Source organism: Pieris napi, chromosome 11, assembly GCF_905475465.1.
Source record: "Pieris napi chromosome 11, ilPieNapi1.2, whole genome shotgun sequence".
NCBI classification, from domain to species: Eukaryota; Metazoa; Arthropoda; class Insecta; order Lepidoptera; family Pieridae; genus Pieris; species Pieris napi.
Window position 1 is genome coordinate 7,708,193 of NC_062244.1, and position 19,125 is coordinate 7,727,317.

At 32.3% G+C, this 19,125-nt stretch overlaps 1 protein-coding gene across 5 annotated transcripts in view; it reads left to right on the forward strand.

The window, feature by feature from the left end:
* The window catches only part of LOC125054164 (DE-cadherin), a 194,852-nt gene extending 181,785 nt beyond the window's left edge, over window positions 1-13,067 (forward strand). For 4 of the 5 annotated variants that reach the window (XM_047655895.1, XM_047655897.1, XM_047655896.1 and 1 more), the window contains 6 exons: window positions 4,144-4,368; window positions 4,707-4,837; window positions 6,290-6,425; window positions 6,782-6,982; window positions 7,403-7,558; window positions 9,205-13,067. In XM_047655895.1, the coding sequence (XP_047511851.1) occupies window positions 4,144-4,368; window positions 4,707-4,837; window positions 6,290-6,425; window positions 6,782-6,982; window positions 7,403-7,558; window positions 9,205-9,329 (974 nt within the window). In that variant the 3' untranslated portion in view covers window positions 9,330-13,067. The remainder of the gene's footprint in view (window positions 1-4,143; window positions 4,369-4,706; window positions 4,838-6,289; window positions 6,426-6,781; window positions 6,983-7,402; window positions 7,559-9,204) is intronic. The other variant, XR_007117669.1, reaches the window with a different exon arrangement.
* The last annotated feature ends 6,058 nt before the right edge of the window (window positions 13,068-19,125 follow it).

The window sequence follows — 19,125 nt, forward strand, 5'->3', positions numbered from 1 at the left end:
CAAGTCGTGATATGTTAGGAACAATTTTGATTTACACGATATGAACGAAATTTTGATATGTGCGTTATTGATCATTTTAGGCAACTCAGGTGACAGGCCAACCAACCCAAATTATTGTTATGCCATAAATTTAACTCACTAAAAGAAATGCGAGACCAAGGAGGTCGAATTGGTTTAAAAGCATTTATAAAATGACATCCAATAAATAAACTCTTCACTGTGGTTTAATCTGTCTCCTGTCTGTCATCTGTCAAATTATGTAGATTTTTCTTTTTATACAATCGTATGCCAATAACAAAGTTTATATTTCAATTCGATTTAAATCCCTACATAAATTTAAGCCAAAAGCTTTAAGAAAGCTCCAGTTCTGAACTTAATATAAAGCTAAGTAGTAAATTCAAAGGGTAAGGTTGCTGACCTAATCTCCTATTCTTGAGCATAAATAATTTAACGCCTCTTTAAGGCTCCAGTTTTCCCTCTTTGACATTTTCGCTAAGATTTATCGCTTAAAATATACTATTTTCGTTAGGGCTTTGAATAGAAAGATGTTATTATCCAACTATGTTATTGTGATGAGTTACACCTTTAAAAGGCCTTAGTACGTCGGTCGTAGGAATGATTGAGGTAAATAAATCATATACATTTAAGCATCACATAAAAAATACTGGTTTAACGCGAACGTTAAAACTGTTGTACATTCCGACACCAGAAGCTTGGCATACATGGCAAGACCTCGGACCTCGGAACAACCTAAAATCAAGCTTTGTATAAAAAGCCACTTTAAATAATTATCTATTAAAGCACACCACAACATTCGACCTTAAAAGGCCGACTCGCGAGATCTCATAGTGTCCATGGGTGGCGATATCGCTTAACATCGAGTGAGTTTCCTGCCAGTATGCCCTCTTTTCTTTAAAAAAAAACATTTTCTACAGTATATGTTGCAATCTATAAATTTTAAAATATATGACAATTACGGTTTTCAAAAATGTGTTACAGATTTTAGTTTTTACTAGTAGTTATAAAAATACTTATTAGCTTAAGAATGCGGTTATTTAAATAAGACTTTATGTATTGTTATTTATAATCTCAATGACTATGACGACTCATTGGTCTAGTGGTTAGTACCCCTGACTGCGAATCCATGGGTCCCGGGTTCGATCCCCGGCTGAGACGAACATCGATGTGATGAGCATTTGGTGTTGTTCTTAGGTCTTGGGTGTTTAAATGTATGTATGTATATCCGTTGCCCATAACACAGGCTTCACCAGCTCAGCATGGGACTAGGTTAATTGGTGTGAATTGTCTTTAAAAAAAAATTTAAGTGAAGACTTAATTTTGTTTAAATTCACACTTATTACTATAATATAAAATAAGTTATAATATAATTTTAATTACTTCTATATTACGAAAATTACGTTAATTTTGCTTTACGCCCGGCTGTCACGTATACTAGGAAACGTTATATTACTCTCATTATAACAACCTCGCTACTACCATACATGATTTCCTCAAATATTATAAGCAAAAGACCCTTTTCCAAAATAATATCTTAATTGCAATTTTAAATCAAAAGCCAATTTGGTGAAAATCTTATATCTAGGTTTACATACAAAATATTTACTAATTTTAAAACGTTTAGCTTTGTAAAGACATCATTTTGTCATTAAAATTTACCAAAGAGGATGAAATTTTGTAAATATCAAATAATTATAATAATAATTTATTCTCATAAACAGGTAACAAAACATGTATCCCAGGATGTATTGTTAACTGGATTTCGCTTGTGACTTTCAGTAATTAACTAGTACTATTTAAATAAAAATATAATAAAACAAATTAAATTAATATAATTATATATATTATTAGTTTCTCATTATTGACTGGTTTTAAACAAAAATACTTTCTAAAAAAATTGTAGTCTAGAAGGTGTTATGTAATAAAACTAAATAACTCGTGCCAAAAAATAGAAGATTTTTAAAAACCACGTCGATCCCCGAAAATCAGTTCGCTTATGTCTACTGGGAAACAAATTTCGACCCAAAGGGTTATCGACCGCTTTGGGACTCCCTTTAATAATTCCGAGCTGTTATATTGTTTACATTGACCCCTTTAATACCGATAGAAACACCTTCATAATTATTACTTCATTATTTGTTGGTTAAGGCGGTGGAGTTTGTTTGTTTGTAATTAATATTCGTCGAAAGATAACACTGGCAAACAATTGATGTTTCGTGCCGTGAAACGTTGTCTTAACCCCACTTGACGTATCGAAATTTAATTATACGACGAACTTTGTTCGCGCTCTAATTATCTTAATTTCCATTAAGACTTAAATGTTTTAAGTCGATTAAGATTTTGGAGATATGCGTTTAGGACAACACGTCGCTTTTCTTGTGCTCAGCCTTAGCTGTAACAATAAATATTATTAAAACAACTTTATACTTTTCAAACATGCGAGGGAATGTTGAACGATAAGTGAAATGACAGTACGCGTCACTGGTCATTAGCATTTATCTAGGCCAATCACGGAGATTCGACCTTTTCTTTCGACCAATCAAAATCAAGCGAAATGACAACGTTTGTTTCCTTTCGAAAATCCACAATCTAATCCAAATCGATAAAACTTATTTATATTTATTATTTTAAAATAAAGACTGCAGCTAGAATTTAACTAAATTTACGCTCTTGAACAGGCAATATTTAGTATCATGAAAGTATTATGTAAACATGAGCGCAGTAAATTTTCTTTTACATCCCATACTACTTAAAGTGCAATAAGCAGAGTTTTAGCTTGAATTTGAGCCAAATACAGCAGCTAAAGCTTCGCACATAATCGCTGCGGTTCTTAATAGCACTTGTAGCATTATAAGCTGCACCTAATTGGAACAACATTAGCTTTATAACACTCAGCAAAGCGTGGCCACAGTAATGTGATTGTAAGCCTTTGTTCAAACATTCTGTTATGAACACATGAAGGCATAATTCAACTTTTTTTGTGTAATTTTATTATTAAACTAAAAATTACTAAATGCAGTCTTAATATGTTCTATACAGCTGGTAGCCATTATTATAATTCTGTCTAATAATATCTGTTGTTTATTGAGTGCTTAATATGTTTAAATTATTTATTCATTAATATATATGTGGTTTAATAGTGAAAATTTTGTTGATTATAAAAAATATGATGGATGACAATTTTAGTAAAAGTGTATTTGAAATCTTAATGTATATAAATTACGTGTCCGCATGGACTCCTAAACTACCGAACCGATATCAATCAAATTTGCACACCGTGTGTAGTTTGATCCAACTTAAAAGATAGGATAGCTTACATCTATACCCGCAATATTATTTTATTGCAAAATATTTGTTTATTATTTGATAGTCACAACTCTAACAGATGGCGCTGTGTTGAAAGTACCAACGCTTCACATAAGCTACAATTTAATGCCATAGCCACCAAAAAAGCATGGTGGTCCCCATGACTGGTGTTCTCCTACCGTTTCCCTTGAATAGTTTGCTACTATGTAATATAACAAAAACCTTAGCCACAGCAACGCTTGGCCGGTCTGCTAGTACATATATATATTTTAGTTTGATATTTTAAAATGATACAAACAAAACGTTGCAAGTAAAATGCAAAATAAGGCTTCTGTAGAGTGAGCCACGCAAGATAGTATTCGTAGTTGAAACCCAGTTCGTATAAATTTGTAAAATTTACCATAACATTTGTTATTCTAACATATATTTCTGTAACTTTGAGCACTATTATTTGCTTTAAAGTCTTACCTTTTCAAAATTACCATTAAAACTATACAATACCAAATTACGTTGAATACTTTGTCTCTGATTTGCTCGGTCCAAATGTATTAATTATATCATAACACTAACTTTTAAGCGTCAATAAGCACATTTCTGTAAATATATTTACCAATTACATATGAATAATAGATGTATGTACATATATTAAGCCCTCATATATTTGGGTCCACATAATTTAACTTTTTAATCAACCTGACTTGATGTAGTGTTTGCGTCTAAGACTAGCAGGAATCCTTCCGTAGTTATCCTAGCACTATCTAGGAACCTTCTACTTTGTATAATAAATGTTATAATTGTAACAATGTATTTTTGTTTCAGACTTCATGTCGCTGGAGCTTGTCGACGGATATCCAATCTTACTTGTCGACTACGGTTCCGGTACTACCAAACTAAACAACAGCGTGGTGCACGTGGCAGATGGGAAGCCGCATTTAATAGAAATAGTTCTAATGAAGAGCTCCATTGAAATGTTTGTGGATAGATGCAAATTATCGACGTGCATGAGTTTGGCGGCACCAATTGCGCCTAGGCAAATTTTGAACGGTAATTAGGCTTTTTAAAAATATAGGTTTCAGCATGAAATAGGGTTAGAAATATTATATCAATTATTTAAATTACATATAAATGCAAAAGAACATTGAAGCAGCGCTCTAAAACCACGTTCGACCACAGATGTGAGAATCGTACGCTTAGCCACTATGTCAATACTCTCAACGTTTACATGATAATATTATGAGAATGTTATGTAATTTACGTCATTGAAATGTACTTTCCAAATATGATTCACGATAATGAGATTATGTAGGACAGAATAGCCTAAGTTTTTATATGTAACATTTTATACATGCTCCAAATAAAATGTATATAACAATTGTTCACAGTGAATGGTCCGCTGCAGCTAGGTGGCGCTAGTATCGACCTGCAAGACCTAGCTCGCTCGTTCGGCTGGCAGCACGTACCAACGAACCAACACTTTATGGGCTGCATCAGTAATTTTACGTACAACGATTTTGTAAGTGTTTTTAACATTTAACTAAGTCAATTCTATATAGGATTCGTATATTATAAAGATCAGATCAGTTTTATATTCTTTCAACACCTCTATGTATTCTACTCATTCGTGTCTTATTTATGTTTTATTCGCATCTGTCTTTATGTTAACTAAATGAATTCTTGTTTAATAAAATTTCAATTATTAATTTTCTAAGTAGTCATTGAACTGTATAAAGGAATTGGTGATATTTAGGGTTTGCATTAAAAAATGCTTGATATGTTATAAGTTAAACGTTAACGTTTCGTAACGTTTTTAACCGACGATTTAAGTTGATGATTCGGATCGCATTTTTACATTTATTTTTGATAGTTCGTGGAGATCCTCTCGTTAGAAAGGCGGAAATTGGTTATTTCGCGCTTAAGTTTAAACCTTATAACTCTTTAAAATTATACCATTCTACATTAAGTATATAATTGAGTGAAACAAGGCTTATGTAGACAAAACTCAAACTAAGGCAAGTCAAGCTTTACGCCCGCCCCAGCGCAAAGCGCCGCGCCGTCCAGTATCATCGAACTACCAAACTAGCAGGGCCTAAGCGCGAAATGACCAAGTTCCGCCTTTCTAAGGAGAGGATCTCCACGAACTATCAAAAATAAATGTAAAAATGCGATGCGAATCATAAACATAAATCGTCGGTTAAAAACGTTACGAAACGTTAACGTTTAACTTATATGTACTATATATTACTATTACTATATTATATATATTTATCGATAAGACCGTGATATCGATATCGATAAGATGTAATAATTATATTCGCCGTTAAATCTTCTATAGCCCAAACTATAAACGATCGACCTCTCTTGTTAAATAAAATAACGACTACAACTACAGTAGCAATATAGTGTAATATATTGGGACAGCTTTTATAGATTATTTAAAAGTAACCTATCTCGGTGGATTTCCCTAAAGCACTTTGCAAATAGTTTTCACTAAAAGATTGTTTTCTATTCATCCGAAACTGGAGTTGGCTAAGAAAACTTTGAAATTATTAAAAGGTTTTTCCAATTGGTTACTATTAGGAGTTATGTTCCAAGGTCCATTAAATTAGCTGTAATGACAGAATAATGATTATATACCTAAATGATCACTCAGCTGAAAATAAACTTCTTAAACGTTGATTGGTCTCTTACTATTTTGAACCTTTAGATGAAGAAACCAGAACTAAACATTGACTAATAATACTATTTTTAAAGAAGCTATTAAAATGCTGATAAATTAAAAATATAAAATTGTCACGACTTGTGTGTACAGCAATCACGATAGTATATTTAAAGCAATGAGAAATAAACAGTAATTAAATTGTCATAGTTAAAACCCTATAAAATGTTTTTATGTGCGTAAAAACAAAAGACTGTCTCAGAAGCTAATACATATCGATATTTAGTAATTAACCTTTTTTTTCCACAGATGTACAACCTGGGCAGACCATCAGTAGAAGTGAATGCAGACCCTGGATGCCAGAAGAGCGTATTCACTGCTGTAACGTTTGGAATCGATACCAATTTCCTCGTTGCTATACTTGTGTGTATAGCCATATTAGTCAGTGAGTAACTACACAAATATTGTACTGCGTGAATATTTCATAAAGTAATCCAATTATTTTGATTGGGTTTCATGATTTTTTGTCTGTCTTTTCATTATCATCAGTCAATCATACATGTGTTTATGCTTTACTTATTCTTTATGAATTATTGCATAGTTCTCGAGAATTTGTAACAAAAAGTTCCTTAGCCGAAATCTTAGTTTAAATAGACCGATATTTTTTTCGAATCTCAGTACACAACCCACAATAAATGTTGCTTAGTCGGAAACGAACCTTTGTTTTCATAATAAATGATTTTAATCATAATATAATAAACATTAACATTGTACTGAAATAATAGACCATTTTTTTCTTAGTTCTTCTCCTGGCGGTGGTAGTCCACAGACGTCGAGCTGATGCGTGGGCAGAAAAGGAACTAGATGATATTAGAGAGAATATAATAGCATATGAGGATGAAGGTGGTGGTGAAGGAGACGCAGGGTATGACCTGCATGTGCTTCGGCAGATGTATGATGGTCCACCTCCAGATACCGATGTGGCCTTTTTACAAGCGCCTGGTAAGTTTTTTGTAGGTCTGAGAGAAGCTTTGTCAAAGAACTAAAGAACCAGTATAGTTCTTTAAAAAAAAAAGAAACAGTGGCGCTACAACCTATTAAGACTGGGCCTTAGATTTCTGTTTCTGTCACGGGATCATTTGTTTTTTTTTATAATTGGCAAGTAGGTGATCAATCAGGTCAAAGTACTAGTCAAGCTCTTAAATTATAATAATCTAACTTTTGTAAGTAACACCTTACATCTTAAGTATAGAAACACGGTCTGAATGTACGGAAGACAACACACAAATTATACCTGTATATGTAATTACATTCTGTTTATGAATTTGGTAATTAACAAAATGATTTAATTCGCCCTTACAGTATACAACTTTATTATAATAAGGTGAAGGAACTTTTGTCTCACTCAACTTTTGCAACCAGGTATGGTAGGCGCAGCACCGGATATATCCGGTTTCCTAGACGACAAGAAATCCGTCCTAGACCGCGACCCCGAGATCACTCCCTATGATGACGTCAGGCATTACGCGTACGAGGGAGATGGCAACACTAGCGGCTCTCTCTCATCATTGGCTAGCTGTAAGTTTTTTCTTTATATCTTCGGTAATAAATCGGCTATAAACGCTCATTAGCGACATAAGTAAACTAATATTGATAATATAATAAAAATATTGGACAAGATTTATATCGACTTTGATATACGTAAAATTAAAAAAAACTTCTCGAACGTATCTGAAGTCTGTCTCGCTAACCACGCTACATCACTTGAAACGTATATATATACGGATATACAAATTCGCGATTATATCAAAACTGTTATTTATGTCGTTAAATCATTACGACCCACATTATATTACGCTCTAGTTTTTCTATTGCATTTTGATTTAGATATTTCTTTGGTAGATCCTTTTAATACGTTTTGGAAAATGACTATCCCGAGTACTGTTAGGAAATGATTCAGAAACGACTTAGAGCGAACCTTGACTTCTGTATTACGGAAGTACAGTCAGTCACTAGTCTCGTTTCTGAATCCCACTACAGTACAATTATATCAAATGAAATGTATTGATTTCCTTTTGTGTCACACCTGCCACGTAGGTATAGTTAGACGTATAATACACGGTGTCACTTTCTTTGGCCCGTAGCCGAGTTGCACATGCCAAAAACGATTTATAGTAAGTGTGCGTTTTGGCACTATGAGTTATTCCTATTAAGGTTAATGTGAAGTCGACATCAATCATACGAAAATAAGGGAATTTTGAAATATTAATTTGACTTAAATTCTTAGACGTAGTTGGCTTGAAAGTAGTTTAAAATACATCTCAGAAAGTTTAGAAGATATTTTCATTCTAATTAATATTTTAGATTCGAGTAAATATATATTTGTGTTTTGTGGTTCTGGAAGGGATCGCTCGAAAGCGATAAGTTGCCCTCCTTTTCAATCATCATTTTCAACCCTCATTTTGTCAATTTTGTATATTTCTGTATGCAACTTTACTTAAGTGTTAATAAATAAATAAATATTTGTTTTAAAAAAGCGTTCGCGTCAAGACGTAAAATTAGAGACCATATACATACAAACTTATGAGACTATATACAAACTTCAAGAACTCTACCAATACTTTTTAACTAACATACATGTGCGCAAGCCGCTTCAGCAATCACAACGGTAGAAAAAGTTCGAGTAATTCAAAATACTCGGGTTTTATTAACTTCTCAATGATTACAGTAATTGATGCCATTTCACTACATACAGTACTCGATTTAATGAGCCAAATGACGTGCGATACGAGAAACGAATAATTAACGAACATTCTGTGCGTTTTATATTCCGTTGGTTGCCACAAAACATTCATGGATGATCAATGATTTCGGTACATTGTGGATTATATCGTTCTTTTGATATAATTCAAAAACATGGCTTATTGTTAGTTATGTGATTTAACGTTAGTTAATAAATTTCAATATGTAAACATATTTTTGGTATTTTCTAGCAAATATTCTCGTTCGAATGTAAAAGTTCAATGACCTGAAAGATGAAAGGGACAAATCGAAATGTATTTGTTGGTACACTTACGAACGTCAATATTAAAAAGATTGGAATGTCTTACATTTTCAGACACTTCTCTGGCAAATAAGTTAGCTAGAGTTGTTTGTTGTTAGCTCTATAAAATAAATAAATCAAAACCCTTACCAAGCTTCTCTTACATATATTATCTCCACAGGTACCGATGATGAAGACCTAAAGTTCAACTATCTATCCACATTCGGGCCGCGGTTCCGCAAACTAGCAGATATGTATGGTGATTCGGATGACGACAGAGCGCCCCACGAGGAGTCCTGGTGCTAGCATCACGCTTGGCTCGTGTAGCCACACCAAGTCACCTTTGTATAGGCGTTTTTGACTATCTGGGTTTTTGGTCAGTGTGTTGTGAGTGACCCCACCGTAAGTGACTTTGTGATTACGCATTATGGCGTTTAGTGCTTAATGAAGACGCGGGTAGAATTGTAATGTCCAATGTTTTGGACGAAATACTTTCTGTATTTTTCTTTATTTTATTTAATGAGTATCTACTGCTCTCTAAGGCTTTTATGAATTTAAATATAACTATTTAGAAGCTGATATACATAATTCTTGGATAACCCAAAAAAACACATAGATTTCATTCTTGCGAATTTAATTTATGCAGGTAGTACAGTATCTACCCGCATCTATGTCAATCGCTTGTTATTGCAATGAACATATTTTCTAAGATGGCGAAAATTCCTAGTGAATTAGAACAATTTAAAACGAAATGTGTAAAAAGTTAGCATTTTTCGATGTTAATATGTTTTAAGAATTGACTGATTTGTATCGTTGTTTAGGCATCGTTGTAGAAATGCCTAAATTACTTCTTGTATGTAATTTTATAAATAACACTTAAGGGAAATACTTATAATCTTAATTAAGTTAGATTACTGCATTTTTTGTATGGTTGTAAATTATTCGAAAAACGTAGTTTTCATAGTATTACTAAGTGACATTTATGACAGTTATAGTTAAATTTAAGTGCCATTGATTTCAATTCTATGTATTTTGTTTGCAAAGAAGTTGCCAGCGAAAAAAATGGTGATATATCCCGCCCATTTTCGATTTTGTTTAATACTTTAGTTTTAAGTTTTTTTTTTACTTTTTGATGTCAATTGGTTTAGTTCGCTATCCAGCGTTTATGTTGTAACGATATCGTCCAGTTATTAATATGGTGCATTCGAAATAAATGTTTAAAATTAAAATTTTAGTTTCTTGTGGAAAACCTTTTCGTGTTTACATTAATGAACGGTAATAGTTAATTAATTGAAGTTAGACCTGTGTAAATATGTAAATTAAATCCTTAATCATACGTATGCATAAGTAATTTTTATATGACTAAAATACAGGTATCCCAAGATCATTGCTAAAATGTAAATAATGTCATCACATACTACATAAATTTACGCTGTAATTAATGCGGTAGAGAACCTTTTTTCATTACTGTACGTAAGAAACAGTAGGATGATTCTGTAAACTAGGGAATTTTAACAGGAACTCACCTTATTCACCTCTATGGTTTATGGAACACGATTAATCATTCTGCTGGATGAGGTGACTTTGACGTGAAATTTCGAGATTTTCAGAATACACTTATTTTCATTTGTTTTCATTACTTGCATTGGACTTGGGACACCATGTAAGAGGCGATTATACAAGGTGTCTTATAATTATGCATATCAACGAAGTGTTATATTCACTAGTATAACTTCTACATCTCTTGGTGTCTAGGATCTATCCATTATAACATTCCTAAAATATAATGCTTTACCGAATTTCATAAATGTCATTACTTAAGTCTTAAGTACTGTCAATCTTAGACAGATATTAAAACAAATAGGCAGCTTGATTTAGTTTATAGAACGCAGTTTCGAAGTAAATATATTAAAACCGATTCTGTATTTCTTCTATGTTGACAATCGCGTTCATATTTTTTCATATACCAGTTAGATATAAACAAATCACTATTATCCTCTGTATTTTGTGTTGCTCTTGTTAACATCTCAAAATAAGTTTGTATTTGTGTTAAACGTATACGTATAAAAATCTTTCAAATCCTCTTGCAATATTGGTAGAGAGGCCAAGCTGCGAATGCGTAGGATACTGTGTGGCAGCGTTTTATTACTTATCTGTATACCGTGACTATTGTCTATGGAATCAAAAGTCAGTCGTTTAGTGAAATTTTCGCGTTCAGTACCTGTTTAGTAAAACTTATACCTGGCAGCTGTATTTACTCTAATTAAATATTTGGGTCATGCCTTTCCGTCATGAATCTTTTTCATTTATTGTGTCCACAAAGACTAAAATAGCTATCAAAATAAATAGTTAAGCGAAAAAGAGCTTCTAAAGTCTAGCTAAGTTATAGAATTAATTTTTATTTTTTATGTTATTACTATGGTTTGTCAAAAGTCCTAAGCGACCTCTGTAACAATATTTTATGAAAATATTGACAGTCCGGTTCCCGCTTATTTTGACATTGACATTGATATTTTTGACAGTTCGATGTATCTTTAGTGAAAACGATCTCGTATTGTCAAGTTAAATACCATAACGTATCTTTATTCTTTAATTAGTGCTTTTTTAATGTATCCATTATTTTGCGTACAAATAGTTTGTAATATTAATATATTATAAGAAATGTTTCTAATTCCTACATTCCAAAACCAAGTTCGATGTTGATGTATTTTAATATAATCGGAGCAATTATTCGTACTTAGAAATTTGAGGGGTCATTCAATGTATATATGATCACCACTGAATGTGATTAAAACCACTGCCATGAAATTTTTTAACGTACATAGTTATGGTCTTGTATTAAAACTTGAATATAACACAATGGTCCAAATTTAATTTAAATAGTAAATTATTGTTTCGAACTCTATTTTGACTTTGACAAAGCAAACGACAACAACAATCACTGGCAAATAGTTGTATGAGAAATTTTAGTACTGCGCGTAGCCGCCAGAGGCGCTGTAAGGGTTTCCATACAAATATTCTTACATATGCGTATTAAGCGTTTAATACTATCGATATTCACAAAATACCGTTAATGTGTTTACTCTTAATTTCTCAGCAATTGTAACAATATTTTTTAATATGAGACCATGCGGTTAAATTTGTTCTAAGTGACAAATGTACCTAGTGTGTTTGTTTAGGTATAAACGATGTGCATATTGATGTATTGTCTGTGGAACATTTATATTAAATAATTGCAGTAATTTGTTAATAATTATTGCGTATGCGGTCTTGTTTCTGGTTATATGATTATTTAACTATAATCGACCCGAGTAAACTATACAAGTTCATATAGACATGTTTTGATTCAAGTCCGCGTAAATAAGCTAAGAACAAAATTATAAAGTTATACCAAACAGATACTTTTATAGTATACCTATTAAGATTACATATAAAGGGTAATTCTAAATTCAAACCTGAATTATATCAATTTGTATAGGAGATTAAGCATTTTCTTTACGAAGCATTGTTACATTTCAAAGCTTGCAGAGTCGAATTTGCCAGCATTTGATCCTCATAAATATTCACATTGTACATCTTGCTTTGTATGTTGAAGCTACTGGCGAAAGGTCAAGATGCTACTCGGGTCTTTGAGATTGATATTATAGTGCAAAATTACGAATTCAAGATTATTTTATTCAATAACTTTCGTACATTTCATATGATTAAAATTTGAATTTCGTGCAACGCCATTATGAAACTTATCGTTAAGTTTGTTCCACACCAAAATCAATATTATTTTCTGTATAAAAATAATAAAGTACGTATAGATTATAATTTCAGTTGTAACGTACACAATTATTCGTATAATCAGAAACAAAAGATGATGGGTTCGAGTGTGTGAAAAAGAATGTAAAAGAAAGTATTTTATGCGTAGGCTAAAACAGAAGAGTCCGACTGAAGATTGTCATATTATATTAATTAGTTAAGGACTTATAATTTTTAAATTGTTTATATAGAAATAAAAATATTCAATTCAGCATTGAAATAAAGTGATGATATTGAGAATTTAGTTTAATATTGACACTCCTATACATTTAAAATTTTCATTCGCATTGTAAGCTGAACAATGTTCAACAAAATGTGTGGCTAAAATATGAAAATTAACTTCAAATACAAACAAGTTTAGTCCCAAATCGCAGACACAATGCATGGGTAAACCACACAAAATTTCAGTGTACTAAGCTGTTAAAAGCAACGATCCCAAACTTTATTATATTTCGGGCTGCGCTGAAATATTGTCACCTAAAACTAGTTTGGACCCAACAATTTAAGATATTTTATATCGCAATATACGTTTAAAATTAGAAATAACTTTTGTCTAAACAGTTTTAACCTTGTTTTTAATGTATTTATTTAATTTTAAAATATTTCATCAATTTATACAAGTGTCGGGTCACGTGACGTGTGTGACGAGCATGCACCACAAAGTTTGTAAGTGCCTCAGTAGTACTGAAGTAAGTTAACGCAATGATTTCCATTTCTACTCTAAGCTGCTCGCATGAGAATTGTTCAACAAATGTCATGGAGCCGCGCAGCTTATCCTGTGGTCCCTAAATACGAAATAAAAAAGGTAATTTAGGTTATCCTTAACCCAACGAAGCGTATTGCAACTTTAAACACAAAACTAAGGAAAGTTCCATAAAATATACTGCACATTGTTTACTGTGGTGGGAGTGAGCCGTTCTGTGCAATGATCCGTGAAAACTGGCGTACGCGACTTAGCCAGGGATTTGGTCAAAATTGGCATCGCGCCAGCCTTTTTCCATGAAAAATGATTTTTTTGTGATTCACTCGGCAGTGCGGCGTTTGTGAGGTTTTAAAATGCATTAGCTTCCTCGAATTAGGTGCCTTCCTTTGATCAAAGGAAATTTTAAATTATTGGCCTGGTATTGGCTTTATTTTTATATTTAGATTTATTTTGAAATGCTTAAAAGCATAATACGCTTTTCGGTTTGGAAACCAAAGGCGCTAAATCTGTTTTAGTACGCAAATGAAAGTTATTCTACAAATACATTAGTGTTAAGATCGGCATTTGTATTCGAAGATTACAATTTACTCTGGTCTAAATCATAACATTATAATTAAGTTTGATCAAACAGACTAATTTGTGTCCAAAGACAAAATCGTCTGGGATTCTGAAAGCTGATCAGTTTGATTAGTTTCGAATCCTTTTATGTAAGTATGAGATTGGTTGTGAGCGAACAGAGAAAACATGATGGAAATGAGTAAATTTTTCGCACACGTGTGATATATAAAGTATAAAAAGGCTTTGGTTGAATTACTTATAGCCTCTGCTTCATTTAATTTCATATTTCGAACAACTCTTTAATCACGTGGCAGATCAGTGTTTTAATTAAAGCAATGATGAAACCACTTCAGTTTTTGATGATGATGGAATTATGTAAGAGCCACCATTTTTTTCTTCAACTGACCTTGTCAAGATAATAGAACGCTTAAAATAACATTAACCCTTAAATAGAGTAACAGTGTTTTTTGTGAACCGCCTAAAAGTTTGCAAGCAAAACAAAAGCCATTCAAAAGCAAATTCCGAGCCATTACGTCTCCAAAATAGCTGAGGCACTTGTCCGATAGTTTAGTTTGTTCCTCCCTCGGGTCATATTCTAGTTTACGCGTATGCAAATAATCTTAGCTACGCATAACGTACGCCGAGATAATGATACTTTATACCGTGAATTTATGCTCATAGAGCCGTTATTTAATCGAGCCTCGTAAAATAGCCTTTATCAGCCCGGAATACGAGCGATAGTTATATCACGTGTTTATAAAAATCCTAGATGGTGGTTTTATAGATCAATTATAATGAAATCGTGTTTATTTTATTAGCGTTTGCTTTTGTTTATGCATAGCTTTGAAATAATTTTAATTTTTAGGCTTATACAATTTAAACACATTGGATATTTTAATTTTTTTTTTTACAATTGCAGTAAAATGTACGCTTAATTGATTAAACTCAATGAGTACAGTAAGTCTAATTAATTTTTGAAGTTATACTTCTTTTGGTGCGCTAGGGGAAAATGATGAGACTAAATTTTTACGATGCGCGCGCACACCTTCACAAAAAGCCGACACACTGAAGTTAGCTATAGTCAACAGTTAGTGTTTTCTATTGTTAGTGTCGTTTTATACAAACGTTGAATAAAAATTTAGAAAAGAAGTATAACGACTAACGCGTACATAAGTACACACACGTTTTTTTTTAAAGAAGTGTAATAGCATAACTAGTAACGTACAAGTGAAGGCGGGTATACCGGTAATTTTTCACCATTTCTACTTTTTAACATGTAATGTAAATATCAGGATACCAATACAATCTCAAAGATCTTGAAAGTAAAAAAGAAACTCAGCTTAATAGAGGTACCCCCATTGTGTGGGTATTTCATAAATATTCAGTGAAATAAACATGTGTTCAACTCGAAAATCGTATCTAGAACAATTGGGATGCCGGCTTAACAGCTGCGCCTTGACCATTGTCATTTACATGTTCGATTTCTATATATTTTTGCAACTTGATATTAAAATTAGAAATTTTAAATCTAGTAAGAGTACTCTCTTCTAGAGGCTAAAAATTGTAAAGACCCACGGCTGATAATCATAACCAGCATAAGAACTGAATAATATAATACTGCTGCCATTCACATTTCACACCTCAATAAAGTGCTTGGAGATACAGCATTTCTACATCAAACCGCAGGAACCGATCTTTTTTTTGGAAATCGCTGTTGGCCTGAAGGGCCTTTATAGCTCAGCTCGGGCTAGGACATGATCAATACTTATACCTCATATATATCTATGGGGACATGGGTGCCTCTTTTCTTGAGGTTCTCGAGACGGGGCACTGACGGAACGCCGTCAAGGTTTTAATCAACCTTTCAAATAATAATGTGTCTTCGATTTCCAGCTTTTACATAATTCGATATTTTTTAAATTAACGACACTAATATATTAAAATGAATCGATGTTTTGAGTGCTTTTTATCAGATGTGCTTGCTGGGACAGGGGCGTTAGCTGACACACGACGACCAATGCGTTTACTAAATTTCAATCATATTTAATGACTGTGCCACGACACACATATGTATATTATAAATATATAAACAGCATTTACATAAACATCTCCTTAGATTATAATCCAGATGAAATATAGATAAAGCTTAGTTAGAGAAACGTTTGCAGTACCAATATCATACAATATAAACTTACCGGTTTTATGAATCTTCGGACCGTCTTTTTCACAATTAAGTTTATCCGAGAGCCGACAAAGGGCAATGATTATAACGGTAAATCCCCTAATTAAAAGTTAAATCCCTCAGGAAGTTCAGACTGAGTAATGCCTTAAATATTCTTGTCGACGCTGAAGACGAGCTTTAAATAATGTTATATAACTATATTTTTTGTAAAAATTCTAAGAAAATGATTTTCGTGATCTTTGGAAACGAACTTGATAGATTTTTTTATACTGAACATTGTTTTTGATTCATTAAGTATCTATTCTGGTCTAGTTATGTTAATTTGGAAACATTTTCGATATTGTCAACTAAAAGTAAGCCTGCTTTCAAATGTCCAGAAGTACACTGACATCTGAACGTACCCAGCATATAAGGATTCCTATTCGGTTGGCCTTTGAAATTGTATTATAAGCTCCGCTAGAAAGAAGTTTCTGTCCTGCATTTGTATCGGAGATATAGTCTTTATTAAAAAGACTGGCTATGGTCATACATGACCTACCTTAACCATGCTAATAGTTTTCAGATGCATGTGTTTCGAGATTCAAATACAACAGAATAGATATACAAAAATAGGCATCTAAATCTATTCAATTTACTTTTGTATGAAAATAAATTGTGATTTTATTTTAACACGAGGTATTCGAAAACTGTAGATTCGATAATCCATTGTACAATTTAATCCGATTATTGCAGTGTTTGATTAATGAATTTATGGTTGTTGTTATTAAATTTATTTTAACTCCAAAGAGTTAAAGCTAGCCACTATTTTATTGACATTTTTGAAAACGCTTCAATTCCAGGTTAAATATAACCTTAGGCTGTGGCCGGTGGTAAAATATATTATTTATTACTTGCATGGGTCTTGGCCTTAGTTTTATACTATTGTGACATAATTATAGAGTAAGGGCGATCTGTCTGACTTATGTAAAAATCATTATAGATATATTGTTACACCGGGAATCGAATGTCAATAAGTCAAAATCATTTATTCATATGAATATATGATTAAATACCTATATAGGTAACACAATGTACACTTATGAACGCCAAAAACACAAAAATATTTGTGGCCATAGGTCAGAATATGATAAATGCAGTTTTATTACTTTACAGGACAAGCGATTGAATTATTAAGAAATCTTGAAGGCTCTATTAAAATATGAAACACTCGATATATGAACGAATGTACTTATCATTGTCTGATCTATGACCACAGATATATTAAATGCTTCTAATTTTACATTTACTGCCAGTTCTCAAATTAAGGGTAGAACGGAAGAGAAGAACTGGCAATAAACTCTACGCCACTCTTTTTAATCGCCAAGCTTTTTGTTAAATACAATGTTGGTAAGGTGCTGCAACCATTACAAATATAAAAAAGTACTACTAAGATAAAAAAAGGAATAAGTGATTTATTTTTTCTTATTATAAAATTCCGTATAATCTATAGAAAAATAGGATATTTTTAGAACTTCATACCATATTTGGCTTAGGCTTTCCCAATTTGGAGATTGACTGGAAATTATTGCACCACTGCATTCATAAAATTTGGCCTTACAAATTTGAAAATTGAAAAACTCCTATGAAATGTGCTCACATTCAAATTCTGTTCGAAGGCATTTAGAGTTTATTATTTGGGAAACACCATTTTCTATTTATTTCGTAAGGGCTGTGTTAGCCCAGTAGTTAAGCGTGCGTTTCTAAACCCTGAAGTTTTGTGTTCCTATAATTTTTTTTTTTTTTTTTGGGAACGTATCCTGATACTTGAAAACAGAAGAAACGATTTAAGCGCTTCGGTGCGCTTAAAGAAAGCTACTATTTTGTATTATATAAATACGTATCAATTCATATATCCCAAATTCATAAATAGTTTTTGAAAATTATAAAGTTAATATAATCATAGTTCAAAATTCGAATTGATAGCTATATTATGCGGAGTCATAGTGTAAAGCTTGCAGTTGGAAAACATGACGATTGAAAAGCACCGAAAACTTGTCAGTTCTCGTCCGATATACTTCCGATTGACGTTCATAAGTAATCATTGTTCTATTTAGATTTTTATAAACTTACATTTAAAAAAGAATACCTAAAAACTGTAATATTTTTTTTATTAATTGTTCCTGCACAAAGACATCATTTAACATTACGTCTAGGCTAACTTAAGTACCTACTTAAGTACTTAAAACTAACCAACTTTCCTAAAAAGGATACTTAACATAAGTAAGTGTCCAATAACACTACTTCCAGTCTCTATTAAGGGGAAGATAATCTGTTTTTGTGTTCTATTTTCCCACTTACTACTGTTTCGTACTAAAGACTATATACTCACACTAATTTCATAATTCGAATGGTTTTGTTTTCAATCTTAAAAAAAAAACTTTTATTTCATATACAATTAACGATACCAGAATCAGACCCAATAAAGCTAATATAACGAAATCCACTCGTAATGTGAAAAGGTTGATGACAAAAAGCAGCCGCATAATCAAACATGAACTTGTTATGTTTGTTAATCCTAGACCCTCGTTAAAATGTTTTGCTTGACGTCATTGCGAGACACGTCGCCTTTGAGTGAGGGTTATAGTTAAAAATTTCAAAGCCTATTGGTTTTTGGGTCAATAACGTTGGGACTTTTACTTTTTTGTCGTTTATTCTAGATAGTTTAAAGAATTTATTGCGTATACACGAGCTTAATTTTTGCATTGAATTCTCGAATTAAAAAGGCGTCGAGTACTTTGTTCTATTGTATTTAACAACGCAAAGAAAAGAATACTTTATAGTATAAATGGAAATACTAAATTATCTTAAGGCAA